At 34.9% G+C, this 19,960-nt stretch overlaps 1 protein-coding gene across 1 annotated transcript; it reads left to right on the plus strand.

The window, feature by feature from the left end:
* Nucleotides 1-510: 510 nt before the first annotated feature.
* LOC143633601 (uncharacterized) lies at nucleotides 511-1,266 on the plus strand. The gene has a single exon (XM_077101870.1). The coding sequence runs from the start codon at nucleotides 511-513 to the stop codon at nucleotides 1,264-1,266; it is 756 nt and encodes a 251-aa protein (XP_076957985.1).
* The last annotated feature ends 18,694 nt before the right edge of the window (nucleotides 1,267-19,960 follow it).

The raw sequence follows: 19,960 nt of genomic DNA on the forward strand, positions 1-19,960 counted from the left end.
ACACATATATAAAATATGATTGTGTATCAAAATAAATTAACCACCAAAATAGTAGCTACTAATAAAAAATAGGTGTTTCTTAAGACTAGTTGGTATATTAGTCTTATAAGTATAGTAGACCTGCTAGAAATTATTGAATAAGTTAAATTTATGGATGAGAAAAAAACCTGTATTAATCAAATTAAAATCTCCATAATGGATAAAACCAATTTGAAATAACGAAAACTAATTCAACAACCCATAGTTTGAATAAGTCATGTATACCCAAGTTGGCCACCCGACGAACACGTACGTACCATTGACTCTTTAAAGGTGGTGTGTGTGTACAAGGTAGATTAAAGTAAATAAATGAGTATGACCTCAACTGTGACATATACAAGCGCGTGCAAGTTAAAACTCCAGAAGGAGACTTCATTCATAAATACACCCACACACCCACTTCTACCATACAAACCCTAACTTTTTATTGTTAAAGAAACTCAAACTTATTTGACCTTCACAAAAATAATAATGCAAAATTCCAATGACATAGGGTTTTCACCTAGCTTCAGTTGCTACTCCAACCATAACACGACCTCTACGGCGGCCGCCAAGGTCAGCCGTGAGGTCAAAGACTTCGAGTTTGCTGATATTAACGAAGAGGATTTCGAGTTCTCCGTGGAGTTCTCTGGGGAGAAGTTTTCGACAGAAGAGCTTGCCCTTGAAGGCCGGATACTTTTACCGATCTTCAACACCGATCTGGTGTCGAAGGATGAGGTAGATCATGACGATGTCATTCCATTGGATGCGCTGCTTCCAAGTGACAGTGATGACACCATGTCTTCTACGTCATCAGAAGCAGCGGAAGATCTGGAAGATCATGTATCTTCCAGGACTTTTTGTGTGTCCTGGCGACATAGATCCAGTGGGCCTGCTCATGTTAAGAAAAGCAGGTCCACTGGATCAGAAGACTCTCATTCCAGAAGGTGGAAGATAAAGGATATTCTTCGCCGGAGCAATAGCTCTGGCAACGAAACCATGTTCTTTTTATGCCCTAAGAGAGTCGAAGCTTCGTGTAAAAAAGGGTTAGTCAAGTCCGTCGAAGGTCCAAAAGCCGCTGTAAAGTCGAAGACAGCGTCACCTCCGTCGATTCACGAACTGTTTTACGTCCATAAACGAGGAGAACAGAAAGGAAGTAAGATGAAATCATATCTACCTTACAAGCAAGACATCTTAGGGTTCAAAGTCCATGTCAAAGGAGATTCAAACAAGAAGTTACCATTTTAAATATTAAAGCCCATCGTCGTGTTCGTGTTCGTCATCCTCTTTTGATCATTGATCATGTTGAAAGATATAGATATTTTTTATAACATTTTTCATTGATGCGCTGTATCTTGCACTCAGATCTGCATATGTTATTGTATTATTTTCGGTTGATTATGTTTTTGTAATTTTAAACTGTCCGGTGTCCACAGTCCACACGCTGACAAATTATGTAATTGAAAATTATTGTAAACGTTGAGAATGATTCCACGCTCGTAAAATATTGTACATTAAATAGATAATTTATATTTGTAAAGATTCGTTAAAACTATATATAACGTAAAAACGACGAGGCTCGTTTTTTATTATTGACTTCTGGTCAAGAAAGGTGGCTAGACTAATTCAACCAGTTTACCAAACTAAAAAGAAAGTAGATTCGAATGTGGGTATGGAATTATTAAAGTATAAGGTGGCTTTTGGTTTAGAATAAAGGTTATAATTGTTGTGGGAGTGACCCTAGTAAAGTTATAATTTGATATCTTCTTTTCTTGAGCTTGTTTTTTACGTATACTTTGTCTTTCTTCATTTCAAAGCATGTGATCGATATCAAATGCCTATTTAATTTGACCCTACAATTTGGTATGTTATTTATATGTTAAGACACCCGGTTTAATCAACTTTTTCTTTACATATTTTTATGAAAAGAACTAATACGTACGGCCATAAGTGTCGTGCAAATACGAAATATATATAGTAGCTTTACAAGTTGAGATGGAACAGACTTTTGTTGTTTTGCAAAAGCCAAATAATATTAACCGAGTGTCTTTTTGAGGTAATCTTTATATGATTTGAAACCCTATTGAGAGTATTGTTACTTTGTTTTTAAAAAAACTTAATTTTGAAGCAAATATGAGCAGTAGTGATTTATAATAGTTTGGTAGAACTACATAAAATTGAGTCTTTTTATCTAATTCAGGGCCAGGCCTATAGGGCTGTTCACGAGCCGAGCCAAACCGTGCGAGCGAAGGCTTGCTCGTTGCTTGTCTCATTTACAACCGAATCGAACGATTGAAATTTGAACCGAGCGAAAACTGAAACAAGCCAAAATCGAATCGAGCATTTTTCGATCGAACATCGAGCGATTTCGAGCATTATTTGTTTCTTTTTCACTTTAAAATTTTCAATAAGAAACAAATTTAAAGGCCGTAAATAATATATTTTATAACTAAATTAGTAATTTTTATACAAATGTGTAGTAGATTGTAAATTTTTATTAAAAATAAGTTTGAAGTGAGATATAATGATCATGTAAAAAAACTTTTAGTATTCTAAAAACTTGAAACCAAACATATAAAACTATAAAATTGACGGAATATGAAACATTTAAAGTGGCAAAAATAATTGTAAGCTTATATTTATGTGTTTTCTCTATATATTTATATATTTGTTCATATATAATAATATATACGATAAATTAAAAATATTCGAGCCGAACCGAACCGACCGGACCTTTGCTCGTTCCTTAGCTCGTTTACAAACCGAACCGAGCAGAGTGGCTCGTTTTCAATCGAGCGAGCATTTTTCGAGTGAGCAGCGAGCGAGTTCGAGCGAAGAGCGGTTTGGATGGCCCTAGTCTTAGAATACTAGACAAGGGCTTAAGGCCAACAAAAAAAATAGGGCTCTCAATTTTTTTTTTATTTTTTTTAAAGTAGTTACATATATGTGTTAGGAATTGGACCGCACTATATAATCTTCATCTTAAATGTGTAGAAAACCAAAAACAAATGTCTGCGACCCCCCTTTAGACACGAAATCATAGATTGCTAAATCTGTTTCGCAAGGTCTGTTTGGATTCCTTTGGAGACCATGTTGTGTATTGCAAATAATTGTATGGCTTTAAATACAAACATGATTTGGTTAGAGATGTTCTGTGTGATGTTCTTAAACGGGTAGGGATTTCTGTTAAAAATGAGGCCTCTGTTAACTTTCTTACGGATCCTCTTGAAGAGAGGTCTACTTTACGACCATCTAATATTCTTGTGTTCGAGTGGGTAGGGGGAAACACGCATGTGTGGATCTTAAGGGAGGTCTCTTCTTTTTGGGCTGAGGGACCGTGGGTTTGTTATGGCTCAGGCTGCGTTGAAGGCTGAATCGGGCAAAGTTGTTAAATACGAGAAAGCTTGTTTAGAGAATCAACATGTCTTTCTCCCATTTGCTTTTGATACTTTTGGGCTGAGGGACCGAAATTTGTCTTTTTCGCTTTGGGGCATTCGCTATGTCGGAACACACTCTCGATCGATTCGAACCATTGCAACAAAGTAGTCAAGCAATTGGTTCCAAAGAACTCGGACGGGTTGGCACTAGTATATTGCTTAAGTAGGTAAGATGCGGGTCTGGGTTCAACGGGTGCAACAACGGGTATAGGTTGGTCAGCTTGGATTTGGGTTATAAGTTCGGGAATCACAGCGGCCATTTATTTGGCGATTAGAGCGGCCATACGTCGGGTGGAGTTCTTGCGCGGTTGGCGTCTTAGCGGAGGCATGCTAAAATTTATAAAGAAAATGAGATAAGTTTTTGGTAAAAAGAAATGAATATATGAGTGTGTAAAATAAAATAAGATATCATTTTTTTTATTGTGAATCCTAGAGTTAGTATGGAGAAGATGTTAGTGTTAGATAAAATATAAAACTTTGTATATAAATAACAAAACCGTAAACAAAATGTAAATGATTTTGAGATGGTTAAAGCTTGAAAATTTTGAGATTTTGAGATTTATAGAGTCGGAAAATCGTGCATAAACCATCATGACTTGATATTCCAACACTAAAAAAAGTTTGTAAAACACCATGTTGGAGTCTAAACATGTGCACGAACCACCGCGACTTTTTCATGTTTTAGACTCAAATAAAAATAATAACACAATAAATCGAGATACAACGTCATGTCAAAACACTAGTCCACGAATCACCGTAGTTCTATTGTTTTAACACCGAAAATTTGGATGGCGACCGGAACGCTCGCATTCGACTACTTAAAGAATTGACATGTATAACATGATTTGTGGCCTACAAAATGAGCACTATAACTCAACCATCCCAGGTAAGTAAATCACCATCAATCCTTGGAATCTTTTTGTCAAATAGTCATTTTATAATGTCTCGTTTTCTGTGATGGCTACAAACCCGATATAAACTCAACCTTTAAGGGATTTGAAACAACGGGATCCAAGTTAATCTTGTAATCCATAAAACACAATAAAAATCGACTTTTGCGTTTTAAGGTAAGGATACATTGGAAATACTATGAAAGTGTGTGTATGTGAACATTTAGGATATTGGTGAATTTTAAACAAGTTTATAAATAAACATGCGATATGAACAATAAAATAGAGTAAGCACGTATGAACACACGTATAGGACCCTAAGCATAACAATTCTAGGTCGTTACGTCTAACCACCTATCCTAATTGTCATGGCTCTGATACCAATATGTCACACCCCGACCAAAGGCGGCGGAACATGTCGAGGTGTAACGATTGCCCATAAGCGCATGACACTAATTAAAGCGAAAATATTTAACAAACTCATTTCATTTCACATCATCGAAAATGTCGCATAACAATATTCAAGAGATAGTCAATACAAAATATAACAAAATATAGCAATACAAATATTGTTCATTTTTGCTAATAACTTAAAGGTCTTGACATTCATTTTTTCCACAAGAGCTATAAACTTGGATAAAATAGTTATCGCTAAAAAGTTAGCGACACCCAACTATAAGGGGATGCCAAATAGTTTAAGATTTTATAGTTATCGTTAATTGCATTACGTTAACGACACATTGCCATGAGGGGTTGCCATAATGGTCTAGGATTTATAGTTCCACCATCCAAAAGCGATAAACACATAGGAAAATAAGCATAGAACACCAAATCGAGCAATTATTCAAGTAAAGTATACACAACGTTTATGGTTTAAGACCCAAGTATAAAACATTTAGTTTAGATAAGATGAAATGTCACCCCCAAAATAAAAGATAGAAAACAGGGTATGAAGTTAATCACGTTCAAGTAATAAACTTTAAAGATTGATTATTAGGAGATTTGCCGGAACGACGAGTTAACGTATGAAGCCTAAATAAAAGAAAGTCTTGGATTTAGAAAGGTTGTCTTGAAGATCTTTAAATAAAATAATTGTTGCAAAAAATAAACAATTAATGTTCAAGGTTTATAATGTAACTATTTAAGAATTTATAATAACAACCCTTTAAAAATGTAAGTTTGCTCGAAACCGGGTTAAAGTATCTAACATTAATATTTACTTAACCTATGTTAAGTAATAAGGTGAGAAAATGCTAAATGCAAGTTCCTTTGAGACAAAGATACTAAAACGGGTCTTTAACGAGTGTTCGGGTTGTTGGTTCGGGTCTTGATAATTGGTCAAACCCAAAGTCAACTTTCCAAAATAATGAATGTTATGAGATAACTCAATAAAACTTTATAAGGCTTAACCAAGTATGTAGATCTATTGTTTTAGAACTAACAACGTACGTTAAGCGAGTGTTCGGTTTTGTCGGTCCAAACTATGTTATGAGATCAAGTTGGATCCAACATTTCCAAGTACTTAAGAAAATAATTAAAATCATTTTGTAAACTAGTTTTAGAGAAATATACAAGTCTTGATAGCTAAAAACACACTTATGTGTCTTAAGCGAGTAAAAATCGGATTGGTTCGTTTTCCATCTCACAATATGTTCCTTGATGGTTTACACATGCCCAAATATCATAGATCTTGTATAATAATTTATAAATGAAAAATATTTAAGTTTTACAACTAAAAAGTTAACAACAAGTCTTTTAAGCCAAAAGTTTCGGTTTCCCAATGAGTTCATAGATGGATTCCACATGCTTAATATCAAAGAACTTGTAAAAATGATTTTTGAAACTCGAATCTAACATTAAACATGTTTAAACAACTATTTTAACAAAACTAGTAAGTAAAAGTTCGGTTCACGGTTTGGACTATTTACGATTAAACCGAGGTTAGTCTCTACAAACCCCCACCATGGAACTTCATAAATATGAAAAAAAAACTAAAAAGAGTAGAAGTTAGTCATTGTTAGTATGTTCAAACAAGTTATGTGTGTGCATATATATCAAGAACACGAAGTCCTCCATGAAGCCTTGCCTTACGAGGTCCGAAACTTAACCAACCGGAGTCGGAAAAGTAACTACCAAAGGTAACAAGGGGTGTGTATTATATATATGTTGTACCACCATATTCAAGTAATAAGAATTAGTTAGAACAAGGTTAGATTTTAGTTTGACCTTAAGTAGTCAAAATAACAAAATGTTGAAGATGAATACTTGGATTTGAAAGAGATTTTGGAGAAGATGAACAACCAAAGTGGTGTATGGAGCCTTGCTTTTATAATGGTAAGAGTATGATTCATACAAATAGGGTAAAGATGCATGTGATGGTTGAAATGGTCAAACAAGTTTTTGGTAAATGACAATAATAGTCCCCAAAGTTTGGTTTAAGTCATTTTTAAGGAGTTTTAAGGACCAAAAAGGATGTTTTCAAGACCCAACAAGTATAAAACAATATTGTAACATAAAATCCATAATTTTTATTATATCATAAGCTTTGTTTTACAAAATGGGTCGGTTTACATGATAAACGAATACAAAAACGAATACAAACAAGACCCGAAATTGACGAATGTCACAATATTAGAAAGTTTTTTAAAGGGTCCATAGCTTTTCAGTTCGCTTAGGGCCTTCAAAAATATTGGGCCGGCCCTAATCCAAGTATAATGCTGGCATGAAGTTAAGTTAAATTTGATTTATTGGTTTTAGAAAGGTCACGCATACGTCAAGAAAGATGTTTGGTTGTAAGAAAGAATTTTTTTTGCAAATGGGGTATGTTTGGGATTACTAATCACTTGGGGGTAGGCTTTGTTTTTTAATCACAAATGGGGTGTTAGTTTTTAATAGTGGCGAATAAGAAAGTTGGTATAGGTGTGTAAGAGAATGTAAGAGGGTTGTCAGGTGAGAGAATCTTATTTGTATTTGATAGTGGCGAATAAGGTAAATTGCGTTTGATATTGGCGAATAAGGTAAACTGTGTTTGATAGTGGCGAGTAAGAATGAGGTCACGTGACCAAGTACAATTAGCACTTAGTATTGGCGAATAACTTTAATATCACTTGATATCGGCGAGTAAGGGTAGCTCTCAACTTTTCCTACTGCATTCTCTGGATATGTTTTGTAACATCCCCAAAATTTTGATCCAAAATTGACAATTAAGTAAAGTTGGAGGATCAAAACTATTTCCTAAAATAAGTGTTGGGAAAATTTAAATAAAGAAAACAAGATCATTCTATAAGGAAATAAAAATATTCCATAGATAAAGATATCTTATGTTAAGGATATGTAATAAGGAAATTCCATCCCACATTGAAAGATGTAAGAAAGTGGAAGCATTCCACATGGGTATAAATAAGGAATGTAATCTCATCCCACATGAAAAGTGGTAAAGAAATGGAAGCTCTTTATAAGGAAGAGAGATTCCATTATAATATTCTTATATGCCTAGCATGCACCAGTGGTCCTAGCGGAGGGTGCGAAGCACCCGACGCGCACGGGCACGGGCGATGGGCGCAATGTGGCGCTTTGATGACGCACTTTGCACTTCGCACGCTCGCATCGCTGCGAGCCACCTTAGTATTTTTGGACAGTGGGAGTTAAACCCGGAAGTAACAAGCTATCAAAAGACAAGGGACTAAAAGTGAAAAATTGAGTTCAGCGACCCATCGCGCTACGCGATGGGCCTAGAACACAGGTCATCGTGTATCGCGATGGACCTGGGTGAGTCAGCGGACACGTAGCAGCCTCCAGTATGGCTGCGTATTTTTGTGGCGCCGCGATACGCGACGAGGTTACCAAGACCTATCGCGTATCGCGATGGGTTGCAAAATCAGCTATAAAAGGGGGGTTCACGGCACATTCATTCCTCACACACAAATCATTTCTCTCTCTAGAAATACTCTCTCTCTATCTCGGTTTCCGTGCCCCGACCCGACAATCGTCACCTCTTAATCCGTGCCATTTACCGACGATATCTCGAAGTACGTGCACAACATGACGGTCACCATATATTGCCTCCTTTTGCGTGCCAAGTATCGTAGTGTGTGCCAAGCTCTAAGGTTCCGACAGTTTAAGCTCTAGTACGCGTTAGAAAGTAGAAGTGCTGCTCAATCAATCTTAGTAATCAAACTCCGAATATCTGTATAAGGTAGGAATTCTGTCTAAGTCATTATTTTATTATTATATTATTATGGCTTAGACCATAGTCAGGGGTATAGACCAAACCTTGATCATAAATATGTTTACATAAGCTTTGAACATACAAAGGATTATAGTAATATTTCTTTACAATTAAGAAACCTCAATTGTATATTCATTCATAAGAAAATATAGTTCCTTAACGATTAAGAAACGTAGCATTTCATAAACAAGGAATATAATAAAAACATTGTTTCTTTATGATTAAGAAACATAAGATTTTACATTCAATACTAGCAGTCAATGAATGTTTCTTCTTAAAGAAGAAACAGATTATAGATGTTTCTTCATGAAGAAGAAACTCAGCATATGATTTGGTAAATAAACAGAAAGACTACAGGTCTCAATATTTTATTCAAACGAATGATCAATCAAGGTTTAAAGCTATCAAAACCAGACTAAGGGTCTGTAGCCGGATCAGATGACGATTCGGATATTTATATAAACCTATTTTATAATAGGTCAATCATCAATCAATCAATCATTCACAGTCAAGGTTTCAAATGAGATCACCATATCATTCAGATCAGACAATCACAGGTGAATACGTTAACCTTTTCAATCAATCAAAACATATTTATACTCGATAAGATAAACGGGTGTTTGTCTTAAACGAGTCAGTCAATGTTTACATGAGATTATGTGATCTTTAAAACGTTATAATACAATATAGAAAATAAAAGCAACTCAGACCGAGTACACATGTGTCTGGATCCAAACATAACTGTTCAGTCCATCAATCAATGGCCAGGGAGGCCGCGGGCTAACGGTCATAACTAGTTCTCCTTGTAGGGGCTATACGCATATAGCTCGGGGGAACAATTGTGTGTGTGTTGGGGAGTGGTACAAAGCCCAGATGTGTTCGTGCATCTGCTGGTGTTAAAGAAAACTATGATTGTATTGTAATTGTCATTCAAAATGTTTTATAGAGTCATACGTGTTCACCAGCATATAGCTGACGTATTTTCCCCACATTTCAGGAAAACAGATTAGCACAGGTAGCAAGGAATATAGTCATTCATGATGATAGATGCTCGCAAGGTAGAGATGGCTCAATTTTAAACTATTGAATTATTATAAACAAGATTTAAACATGATTTATAAATCAAACACTCAGATATTTATTATCTGAGATACTTTCAAATAAATTAATATTATATTATAACCTAAGTCTTCCGTTAAAATAAATTGCAACTCTGATGTATTTACAAAACAGGTACCAACTATTGGTCATACGCCTAGGTCCTAAGCCGGGTGACATGTTTTGATTATCTTCTTCCTTATATTCACACAGTAAGCCAAGTTTGATGGTTTAATATCACCCAAATTTGTTTCAACTGCATGCGTTACACATTTGAATAATAAACATGTCAATAGTTCAACTCGAGTAGGGTTTGATGATGTTTACCTCATGGTTATAAGCTTCTCTTTGAACTCTTTCAGTTTTGAGTTTGTGAAGATGAATCTTTTAGATATAACGTTAACTTTGTATGTCATCTTGTTTATAACCTCAGGTATTTTGATTGTTTTAGTATTTGTTGAGAAATTAAAATTAGTGTTATATTAAGGTTATTCTCCAATACTAAGTGCAAATTGTGTTTGGTCACGTGACCTCATTCTTACTCGCCACTATAAAACGCAGGTTACCTTATTCGCCACTATAAAACGCAGGTTACCTTATTCGCCACTATCAAATGCAATTTACCTTATTCGCCACTAACCTTAATATCACTTGATATCGACAAGTAAGGTTAGCTCTCAACTTTTCCTACTGCATTCTCTGGACAGAGGCCGTGCTCCATAGCGCGAATAGGTTTCTAAATCAGTTTCATTCGGATGGGTCATTGACTATGCTTACTGTTGATTTCTCCAATGCATTCAGCTTAGTAGATAGGACGACCCTTCTACATGAGGTCCGGAGTCGATGTCCTTCCATTTCTCTTTGGGTGGATTTTTTATATGGGCAGTCGGCTAGGTTATATGTGGGTGATACTTACATTAAATCCACCACTAGGGTTCAACAGGGGGGGTCCTCTTGGGCCTCTCCTTTTTGCCATAGTTTGCACCCACTTGTTCACCAAATCAGAGATCGGTGTAAGCTTCTCTTTCATGCTTGGTACTTGGATGATGGCACGATTATCGGGGATACTAGAGAGGTGGCTAAAGCATTAGATATTATCATGTCTGAGGGGCCTCGTTTGGGTCTTGAATTAAATGTTAAGAAAACAGAGTTATTTTGGCCAACATGCAATGGGGTGAATGTACAAGATGGGTCGTTCCCTTGCGGGATTGGAAGGCCGGTTCTTGGCGTGAAACTCCTTGGTGGTGCTGTAAGCCGGGATGCAGGGTTTATCAGCAGTTTGGCTATGAAAAGGGCATCTAGCGCTGTGGAACTGATGAGCTGTCTCCCAAGACTTCGGGATCCTCAATGCGAGCTTCTTTTGCTTCGCTCATGTATGGAAGTCGCCAAGCTTTTGTTCGGATTGAGAACGTCCCAACCTATGTATGTGGGGGAAGCTGTTTCTATATTTGACAATGGTCTTCGAAGGGCGATTGAGGACATTGTGGTTTGTTGAGGTCTGTTCTTTGGGGATCTCCAATGGAGGTTGACATCATTTCCGACTCGTTATGGGGGGTTGGGTCTCTGTTCGGCCGAGGATGTATCTACATATGCTTTTGTGGCTTCGAGAGGACAGTCGTGGTGTTTGCAAGACCATATTTTTCGGGGCTGTGATATTTATGTGTTGGAACCTGATTATGGGTGTGCGATGGATCGTTTACGTACTTCACTTCCAGATTTTGATCTTAGCGGGTTCTCTATTAAGGACACCCCCCCTAAATCCCAACATGTTGTGGCGAGTGCCTTATTTAGTAGAATCGTCAAGAGTTTAGAAGTGAAGTTTGATCCATCCCCTCGCCAAAAGGCGGTGTTTGAATGCCTTCGGGCTCCTCGGGCTCAGGATTTTCTGACGGCCATCCCCATTGAAGGATTAGGCCAACGTATGTCGGGTTTGGTGTATCGGGCTATCCTTAAGTACCGGTTAATGATCCCTATGTTCCTGACTGATGAACCTTGCCGAATTTGTCATAAGGTATGGTTGGATTCTTTTAGTGACCATGCGGTGCATTGAAAAGAATTGTCTGGCTTTAAATACCGACATGATTTGGTTAGGGATGTTCTGTGTGATGTTCTTAAACGGGCAGGGATTTCTGCTAAAAGGAGGCCCCTGTTAACTTTATCACGGATCCTCTTGAAGGGAGGTCTACTTTACGACCATCTGATATTCTTGTGTTCGGGTGGGCAGGGGGGAAACACGCCTGTGTGGATCTTACAGGAGTGTCTCCTATTGTTGGGCTCAGGGACCGTGGGTTTGTTGTGGGTCAGGCTGCGTTGAAGGCTGAATTGGGCAAAGTTGCTAAACACGAGAAAGCTTGTTTAGATAATCAACATGTCTTTCTACCATTTGCCTTTGATACTTTTGGTTTTCTGGCCCTAGAGGCTGTGAAATTTTTGAGTAGGGTGCAGCGCGTCGTACTCGGAACCTCTTCAGCTTCTAGGTCTTAAAGCTTCGTTTTTAGCAGGATTGGTTTTGCTATTTAAAAGGGGGTTGCGGCGCAGCTTGTTGCCCGTTTGCCTGCCACTTTATTGTAATCGTTTTATAGTAAATTATATATAAAATCCAATATGAATTAAAAATACAAATAAGATTATCTCACCTGACAACCCTCTTACATTCTCTTACACACCTATACCAACACTCTTATTCGCCACTATTAAAAACTAACACCCCTTTTGTAATTAAAAAAACAAAGCTAGCCTCCCAAGTGATTAGTAATCCCAAATATACATTATTTGTAAAAAAAATTTGTAAGAAGTTAACATGTCAGTAGGAAGAAGTTAGGATATGATAGATCTTATGGACGAAGAAAATTGATTCGTATCTTATCTTCAGTACGTATATGTCAAACTTGAAGTGAGATAAACATAATCTGATTATTGTATTCATTAGACATTAGTTATTGTAGTTTGGCAAAGTTTACTTGAAACATAGATGTTATGTTGAATGTCCACACTGGACGATTTGTGGCATTATATATTTAGACAATACAGTAGGCGTAAATTTTAATCTTATCTTAAATATATATAAACGAACCCCTTAAAAGCTCTCTGATTGTTCCCTTCTTTCTCTCAAGTCATCAGATTTCTTTATTTGTAAATAAAGACTTCTTATTCATTTGACTCTATTTCACAGGTATGGGTCTCACCAAACCCAGATAACCCTTAAATGAGTTATAACATCTCACTAAATTAAAAATGAACACCACCAAATATTTGATATGAAAATCCTATTAAATGGAGATATACTAAAAATAAATATCCTATTTTTTTAAAAAAAATATAATATTTATAATTAAGAAACAATTTTATAATAAAAAATAAGCGGGTCAAAGGTCTCACCAAACCCAGATAGCTTTTATACCGGGCTATAACATCTCATTTATTTATGAAACTCTTGTATTATCAAATCCTAAGTATATTATTAGTTTCCTTACAATAAATAAAATTAAAATTCAATATATATATATATACATATATATTATAAACGAATAATGTAAAGCAACCCGTAATACGGGGGGATAAAAGCGAGTAAGCTTATAAATATGCATATGACTATTATACGTGGTTAAAGGAGGATAAAGTCCTAATGGACAAGTTAAGTGTATTTGCATAATGAATTAATGTGTAGACTAGTATGAAACCCATACAATGTTGCGACGACAAAAACTAATTTGTAACGCGGTGCTTGTTTATGTTAATTTAGAAATCTTCTCATGATATATTGGATAGTAATTATGTTAGTTTCCTTAGTCGTTAATATTTACAAATGTTTATTACGTTAATTGTTTAATTGATTCGGTTGATACTTGTATATAGGGTTGTAAACGAGTCAAGCCGAACTAGGCCAAGCTTGAGCTCGACTCGAATACATGTCGAGCTGAGCTCATCTTGAGCTCGAAACTTTAAGCAAGCTGAACATGGGAGCTCGATCTTTGCTCGTTCATAATCGAGCCAACTCTGGTCAACTCAAAATGGCTCGAACCCTTTACTTTTGAGTTGTTTTTGGCTTTTTTATTAGTTCAAACTTAGCCATAAGATCTTATTTTGAATTAATTGTTAGGACCATTATTTATAGAGACCACTCAAGGATGCAATGTTTTAGAAGTAGAAAAGTAGAATTGAGAGCCAACTGATGTGGGATGCAAAGGAAACATGAAAAATAATACGGGAGAAACATATTTCGAAATCGGGAAGGGAAGCGGTATTGCGTGAACCAGTGTTGAAAAGTAGCAAGCCAAATGCGTTGGAGAAATTTTGATATTAAAAGGTTAGATATATAAACTAAATACTCTACATGGGCAGATTAATCGAGCAGAGCCACCCCAGGCTCGAGCTCGACTAGATTACAAAACAAGTCGGCTCGGCTCGATTTCTAATTGAGCTTTTTCGAGCGAGATTTATTCTAGTAGGGTTGTAAACGGACAGAACCAAACCGGACGAGACCTTGTCAGTGTTAGTCCTTTATACATTTTCCGGACAAACAGAATGTTCACGAACACTCTGCCGAACGAAATTCGTGTCTGTCCATCAAGGAATTGGATTTGTCCGTGTCCGTTTGTGTTCATTCGTTAATATTGTAAACGGACACTAACGGACAACCGAACACTAAGGACCCTAATGGACACTAATGGACAAAGGAACAACAAACTTTAATGGACACTAATGGACAAACGAACACCAACATACACTAATAAACATTAACTAACAAACATACATAAACGACTCTAATGAATAAACGAACATAAACGATTAAATATCAATTTCAAAAGGTATAATCATTACCAGAAGTTCATGAACACTATTGAAAGAACGCGGTCTTCATTCGTGTTTGTCTGTTAAGCTTACCCGAACATAAATTTTTTTATTCATGTCTAGTTTGTTTATCAAACGACGAACATAAACGAACTTCTCGCCGAACAAACATCTGGTTCGTTTACAACCCTATTTTCAAGCTTCAGACGAGCCGCGGGCTTTTCAGACACACCGACATATGCCACCAAAAAAATTACAACTCGTACCCAAAATGATTTTATTCTTTTGATTTTTTAATTGAATTGCATATATGGGATCACTGATTTTGTAAATTCAGATTTAATAAAGTAAAACAGAACGTGAGCATCTTTATGCATTTAAACATTTTATAGGTTTATAAATTCATATCAAAGTTGTACTTTGATGCTTCATTGATTTGTACATTATAATTTATACATCATTTTTGAAAATTTTTTATATCTAAACATCGACAAAAATTAGCACGTCGTAATGGTATGTTCGATTTTTTTTAAAAACATAATATATTTAAAGATATATAGGGAAATAAAAAATAAATAAATTTGTCAACTTTTTGGATGAAGATGAGGGGTTAAATGTGTAATCATTCCCAAATATTACGAAAGTTACCTAAAGTTGATGAGTAATTATTGTAACTATAGATTGAGAATGAATTAAACATTTTATAGGTTTAGGTTTATAGTTAGATAACTAATTTATTCTTTGATGCTTCATTGACTTGTACATAATAATCTACACTTCTATTTTGAAAATTATTTGTATATGCATCGACAAAAACAAGCACGCCATAATGGGGGATAAGTTTTTTTTTTAAAAAAACATAATATATTTAAAAATATAGAGAGAAAAAAATTGTTGATAAAGATTAGGGTTAAATGTGTAACTATTCATAGATATTACAAAGTTATCAAAAGTTTAAGGGAAAATATTGCTATTTTAGAAGTGTAATTATTGTAAATATAAAATGAGAATGAAAAGTTATGATAGTGAGTGTTGAGTAAATACATAAATGTTCTCAAAATTTTAAAAATACAAGCATTCAAAGTTATACATGTTGCTTAATTGATTGAATCTTTCATTGGGATTTACTTTACATATAGTAGAGAAAATTAGCATTTACCTCCTTGGAATATATCATCGCGAGATGGATTGACCACTAAAAAAGAATTTGTGCATGTTGTACCGTTGTTAAATTTGGGCGGGCTCAGTGTGTGCCCTTCCGTCAGTTGACCTGTTTAATGACTAATATGCCCTTTTCAGCTGCGCATTTCGAAGATCTGCGTTTCATATAATTTACAAGTGTACCACTGAAACTTTATTCCCTCCAAAATTTAAAATAGCCGTTTTTTATAAACTTTTCACCCGAACCGACCCCGAAAACAACCAAACAAACCGATATATTTCATTTTTTATAAACTTTTCACCCGAACCGACCACGAAAACAACCAAACGAACCGATATATTTCATATTTTTATAAACTTTTCATCCGAACCGACCACGAAAACACCCAAACGAACCGATATATTTCATTTTTTTATACACTTTTCACCCGAACCAATCACGAAAACAACCAAACGAACTAATATATTTCATTTTTTTATAAACTTTTCACCCGAACCGACCACGTAAACAACCAAACGAACCGATATATTTCATTTTTTTATAAACCTTTCACCCGAACTGAACCCGAAAACAACCAAACGAACCGATATATTTCATTTTTTTATAAACTTTTCACCCGAACCGACCCCGAAAACAACCAAATGAACCGATATATTTTAATTTTTTATAAACTTTTCACCCGAACCGAACCCGAAAACAACCAAACATTTGGATATATTTCAAAATGGCACATGAAAAAGATAATAAACAGAATGACACAGATATATCACCTAATTTTGTATTTGTGGCACAGATATATCACCTAATTTTATATTTGTAAAAAGTCAAAAACACCCTCCAACTTAACGGAGGTTAACGGAAAAATCTAACGGAAGGTCACGGACTGACCCGCCCAAATTAAACAACGGTGAAACATGCGCAAATTCTTTTTCAGTTGTTAATCCATCTCGCGACGATATATTCCAAGGAGGCAAATGCTAATTTTCTCTATATAGTATAGATATTGTATGAATACTTGTTAACTTATATATGCGTTGAAGGTTGAAGTTCTAAATGAACAAGTGAACAACGAGTTTAAATTTTAAATGGATATGTTGATAAGACTTTATATGAGTCAAAGGAAGCATAAGGCTAATTAGATTTGTAGCGGTAAAGTATCATTACTTACAATCATCAATGAAGTTTTTTTAATTGGTAAATAGTTACGTGTTTCTATTAAATTGTTGTAGTTGCATGAAAAATATGTTTTCAAGTACCAAGTTGATGGTATTTGTTTATTAACAAGTCATATTGGTATTTATTGAGTGTTTAACAAGTGGAAAAGACTATAAATTTATTAAGATAATCCTAAACCAAGGTATGTTGCGTTTGTGCATGTATGGGTGTACCAATACGACCAAAGGGGCATACTATATGTTGATAAGTAGTCTTACGCCCCCGAAACAAGTAATCTACTCCCCATTATACAATTGTCTATGTCAGTTGGGCGTACTATACATCGGGGCCAATGCATGGTACATTAGGTGTGTTTTTTAGGCGATTTTTGTGTACCTTCTTTTCTTGTTTTGTTCGATCATATTCACTTAGCATGTTAATGCTCAACCGCCCTCATAGATTCATCGATCATGACACACACACTCTCGACTTCATCACCTCCGATATTCATGAGTTCATATCAACAGGAATTTACAAGATCATCACATCAGAGCTTCACAGTTAAAAGTCAAAGTCAAACAAGCTACTTAATTAAATGTAGACATTAAAACCTGATACCTGCCTTTTGTAATTCGCTAATATCTGTTCATTTAATAGGTAAAGAACAATTTAGGTAGGGCTATAAACGAACCGAACAAAGCCTTGTTCGTGTTTGTTCATTAAGGAAATAATGTGTTCAAGAACGGTTCATAAACACTTGACGAATGGGATTTTATGTCCTTGTTCGTTCAATAAGGAAATTAACGTGTTCATGAGTTCACAAACACAAACAACACAAATAAAATCAGCAGAGCCTAGAGAGTAAGATCGATGCATTCATTAATGTGAATAATGAAAGCATGTAACGAATTGAACGAACACGAACAAGGGCGTATTCGTGTTCGTTCTATTAACTTTAAATGAACACGAACACTTAATCGAACAAATATTTATGTTCATGTTCGCTTATCTAAAAAATGAATATTTGTGTTCGTTTCTAAACGAATATAACTGAACAAAGATAAATGAACATAAATGAAAACACTTAAATGAACAACTTAACAAATATAAAACTTTAAGTAGATGACTCATTCAAATAATATTTAATTATTTTTTATTAACACATAAACGAACATAAATAAATGAACGTTCATGAACATAAATGAATGAACGGAACATCTGTTCATGTTCGTTTGTTTAATTAAACGAACCCAAACTTTTTGCTCATGTTCGTTTTTTTATTAAATAAACGAATATAAACGAACTTTCCGCCGAACAATTTACGTGCAGTTCACTTAACGTTTGATTCGTTTACAGACCTAAATTTAGGCTCTCAATTATTGCCCAATCATTTACCAACCTTTCAAGATTTATAGCTAAACATGGATTGGGTATTGGTGAGCATATCATCCTTCCATTTATTTTTACTCAATGTGCTCACTCATTCAAGCTTTACATTCATGTGATTAAAACCTTTTTGTTTTTCGTAGTTCATTATTTTGCCATTTGTTATCTTTTATTTTTAATATTATTTTTTTAAACAAACTTTTATGAAAGAAACATTTTTTTTATAGTTTTTAGAGAGTTTTTCTTTACATAACTTTTTGATGTGGTTGTCATTATTTATTAAAAACATATTGTGCGTTGTTTGTTAACGAATTAAAAAATATTAAATAACATAAGGATTGAATAACAAGTTTGATTCTTTACTAACGTGACATTAGTTTACAGGTGGTAATATAAATGGGTTTGTGTCTGGATGAAGTTTTAAAATAGATAGTTAGAGTAGGTATGTGTTAAGATTGGTAAAGTTAACCCATCTTGAGTCTTGACCCATGTGAAGGTTAAAATACCAAGGGGTTTAAAAACCCTATAAAAATTCAATAACTAATAAAAAAATAATAACTCAAAATATAAATAAAAAACACAAACTGTAAAATAACTAAAATGTTTCTCCCGGCGTCCTCGTTCATTAAAAAAACCTCAAGTTTTGTATTGGTTCAGGTTCGATTTTTTCTCTTTTTTTCCCAACTTGGTTTTGCTTTTTTTTTTATTTCGGTCGATTTCGGTATCTGTTTGGTTTCAATGATTTCGGTTTTGACTTCTCAATTTCTATTCGGTTTCGTGGTTTTGTTTGAAATAAAATTGGATGAAGCTTGTTTTAGTCTATTCTAACTCATTACCAAATGTCACTAGTATTTTCTCAACCCATCTTGACCTTCTTGGAAAATTCTTTTGATGCATCCAAATACATTCCAATTTTAAAAGTTATCCATATTAACTCAAAACAACCCATTTGGATTTGTTTTGACACTCCTATAGTTTCGATCAACTACATCATGAAGGAGATAAAAAGGTGTATTTTCCTATGGGTTAAAAATATGGGAAATTGGTACAGTACACCTTGATTGGGAAACGTAGGGTATGTTTGGCATGAAGTTTTTAGGAGCTTTTAGGAGTTTCAAGCTTTAAGTTTTTAAGAAAATGCTCCTACTAAATTAAAAGCTTTGTTTGGTTCAAGGAGCTTGAAGCTTTTAAGTCAGGAGAAAAAGTTTAAAGCTTAAAGCTCCTACTAGTGGCGTTTAGAAAGAGCTACAAGCTTTTCGTATATTAATTTACTTAAAAAACCTTACAAAATAAATACATTACTATTATTGTTTTTATTTATGCCCATTTTAGTAATTTTATACGTTTTATTAAAAGCTTCAGCTACTCCGCCAAACATCTAAATATATCTAAAAAGCTACATCTAAAAGCTACCAGCTACAGCTTCCAGCCACCAGCTTCCAGCTATCAGCTAACAGCTTCCAGCTACAGCTACCAGCTAGTTTTGCCAAACATATCCGTAATCTTTTTTTTGGAGAAGTTGTAACCGGGTGAACTTTATGTTCTTTCTTATACAATCTAGCTATATGTGGGCTCTTAATAAAATTGGCCATTTGGCCCATAAGGAAAGGAAAAAAAACACAAAAAAACAAAATTTTTTAACGTTTTATTGAAGTAGATTTTAAAGATAGATTATTGATAACAAAAAAATCAGTGTAAAGCTATTGTGGCAAAAAGAATAATTAAAAATTATTACAGTCAAGGATTCGAATCAGTGTATTCGAATTTGTATCCGGCATTGCCTATATATAACATT

Source organism: Bidens hawaiensis, unplaced genomic scaffold, assembly GCF_021521415.1.
Source record: "Bidens hawaiensis isolate Kalapana, Puna unplaced genomic scaffold, B.hawaiensis_p1.1 tig00006805_1, whole genome shotgun sequence".
In the NCBI taxonomy this organism is placed as follows: Eukaryota; Viridiplantae; Streptophyta; class Magnoliopsida; order Asterales; family Asteraceae; genus Bidens; species Bidens hawaiensis.

Coding starts and splice junctions, on each gene's coding strand:
- LOC143633601 (XM_077101870.1), top strand. CDS start 511: ATGCAAAATTCCAATGACATAGGGTTTTCACCTAGCTTCAGTTGCTAC.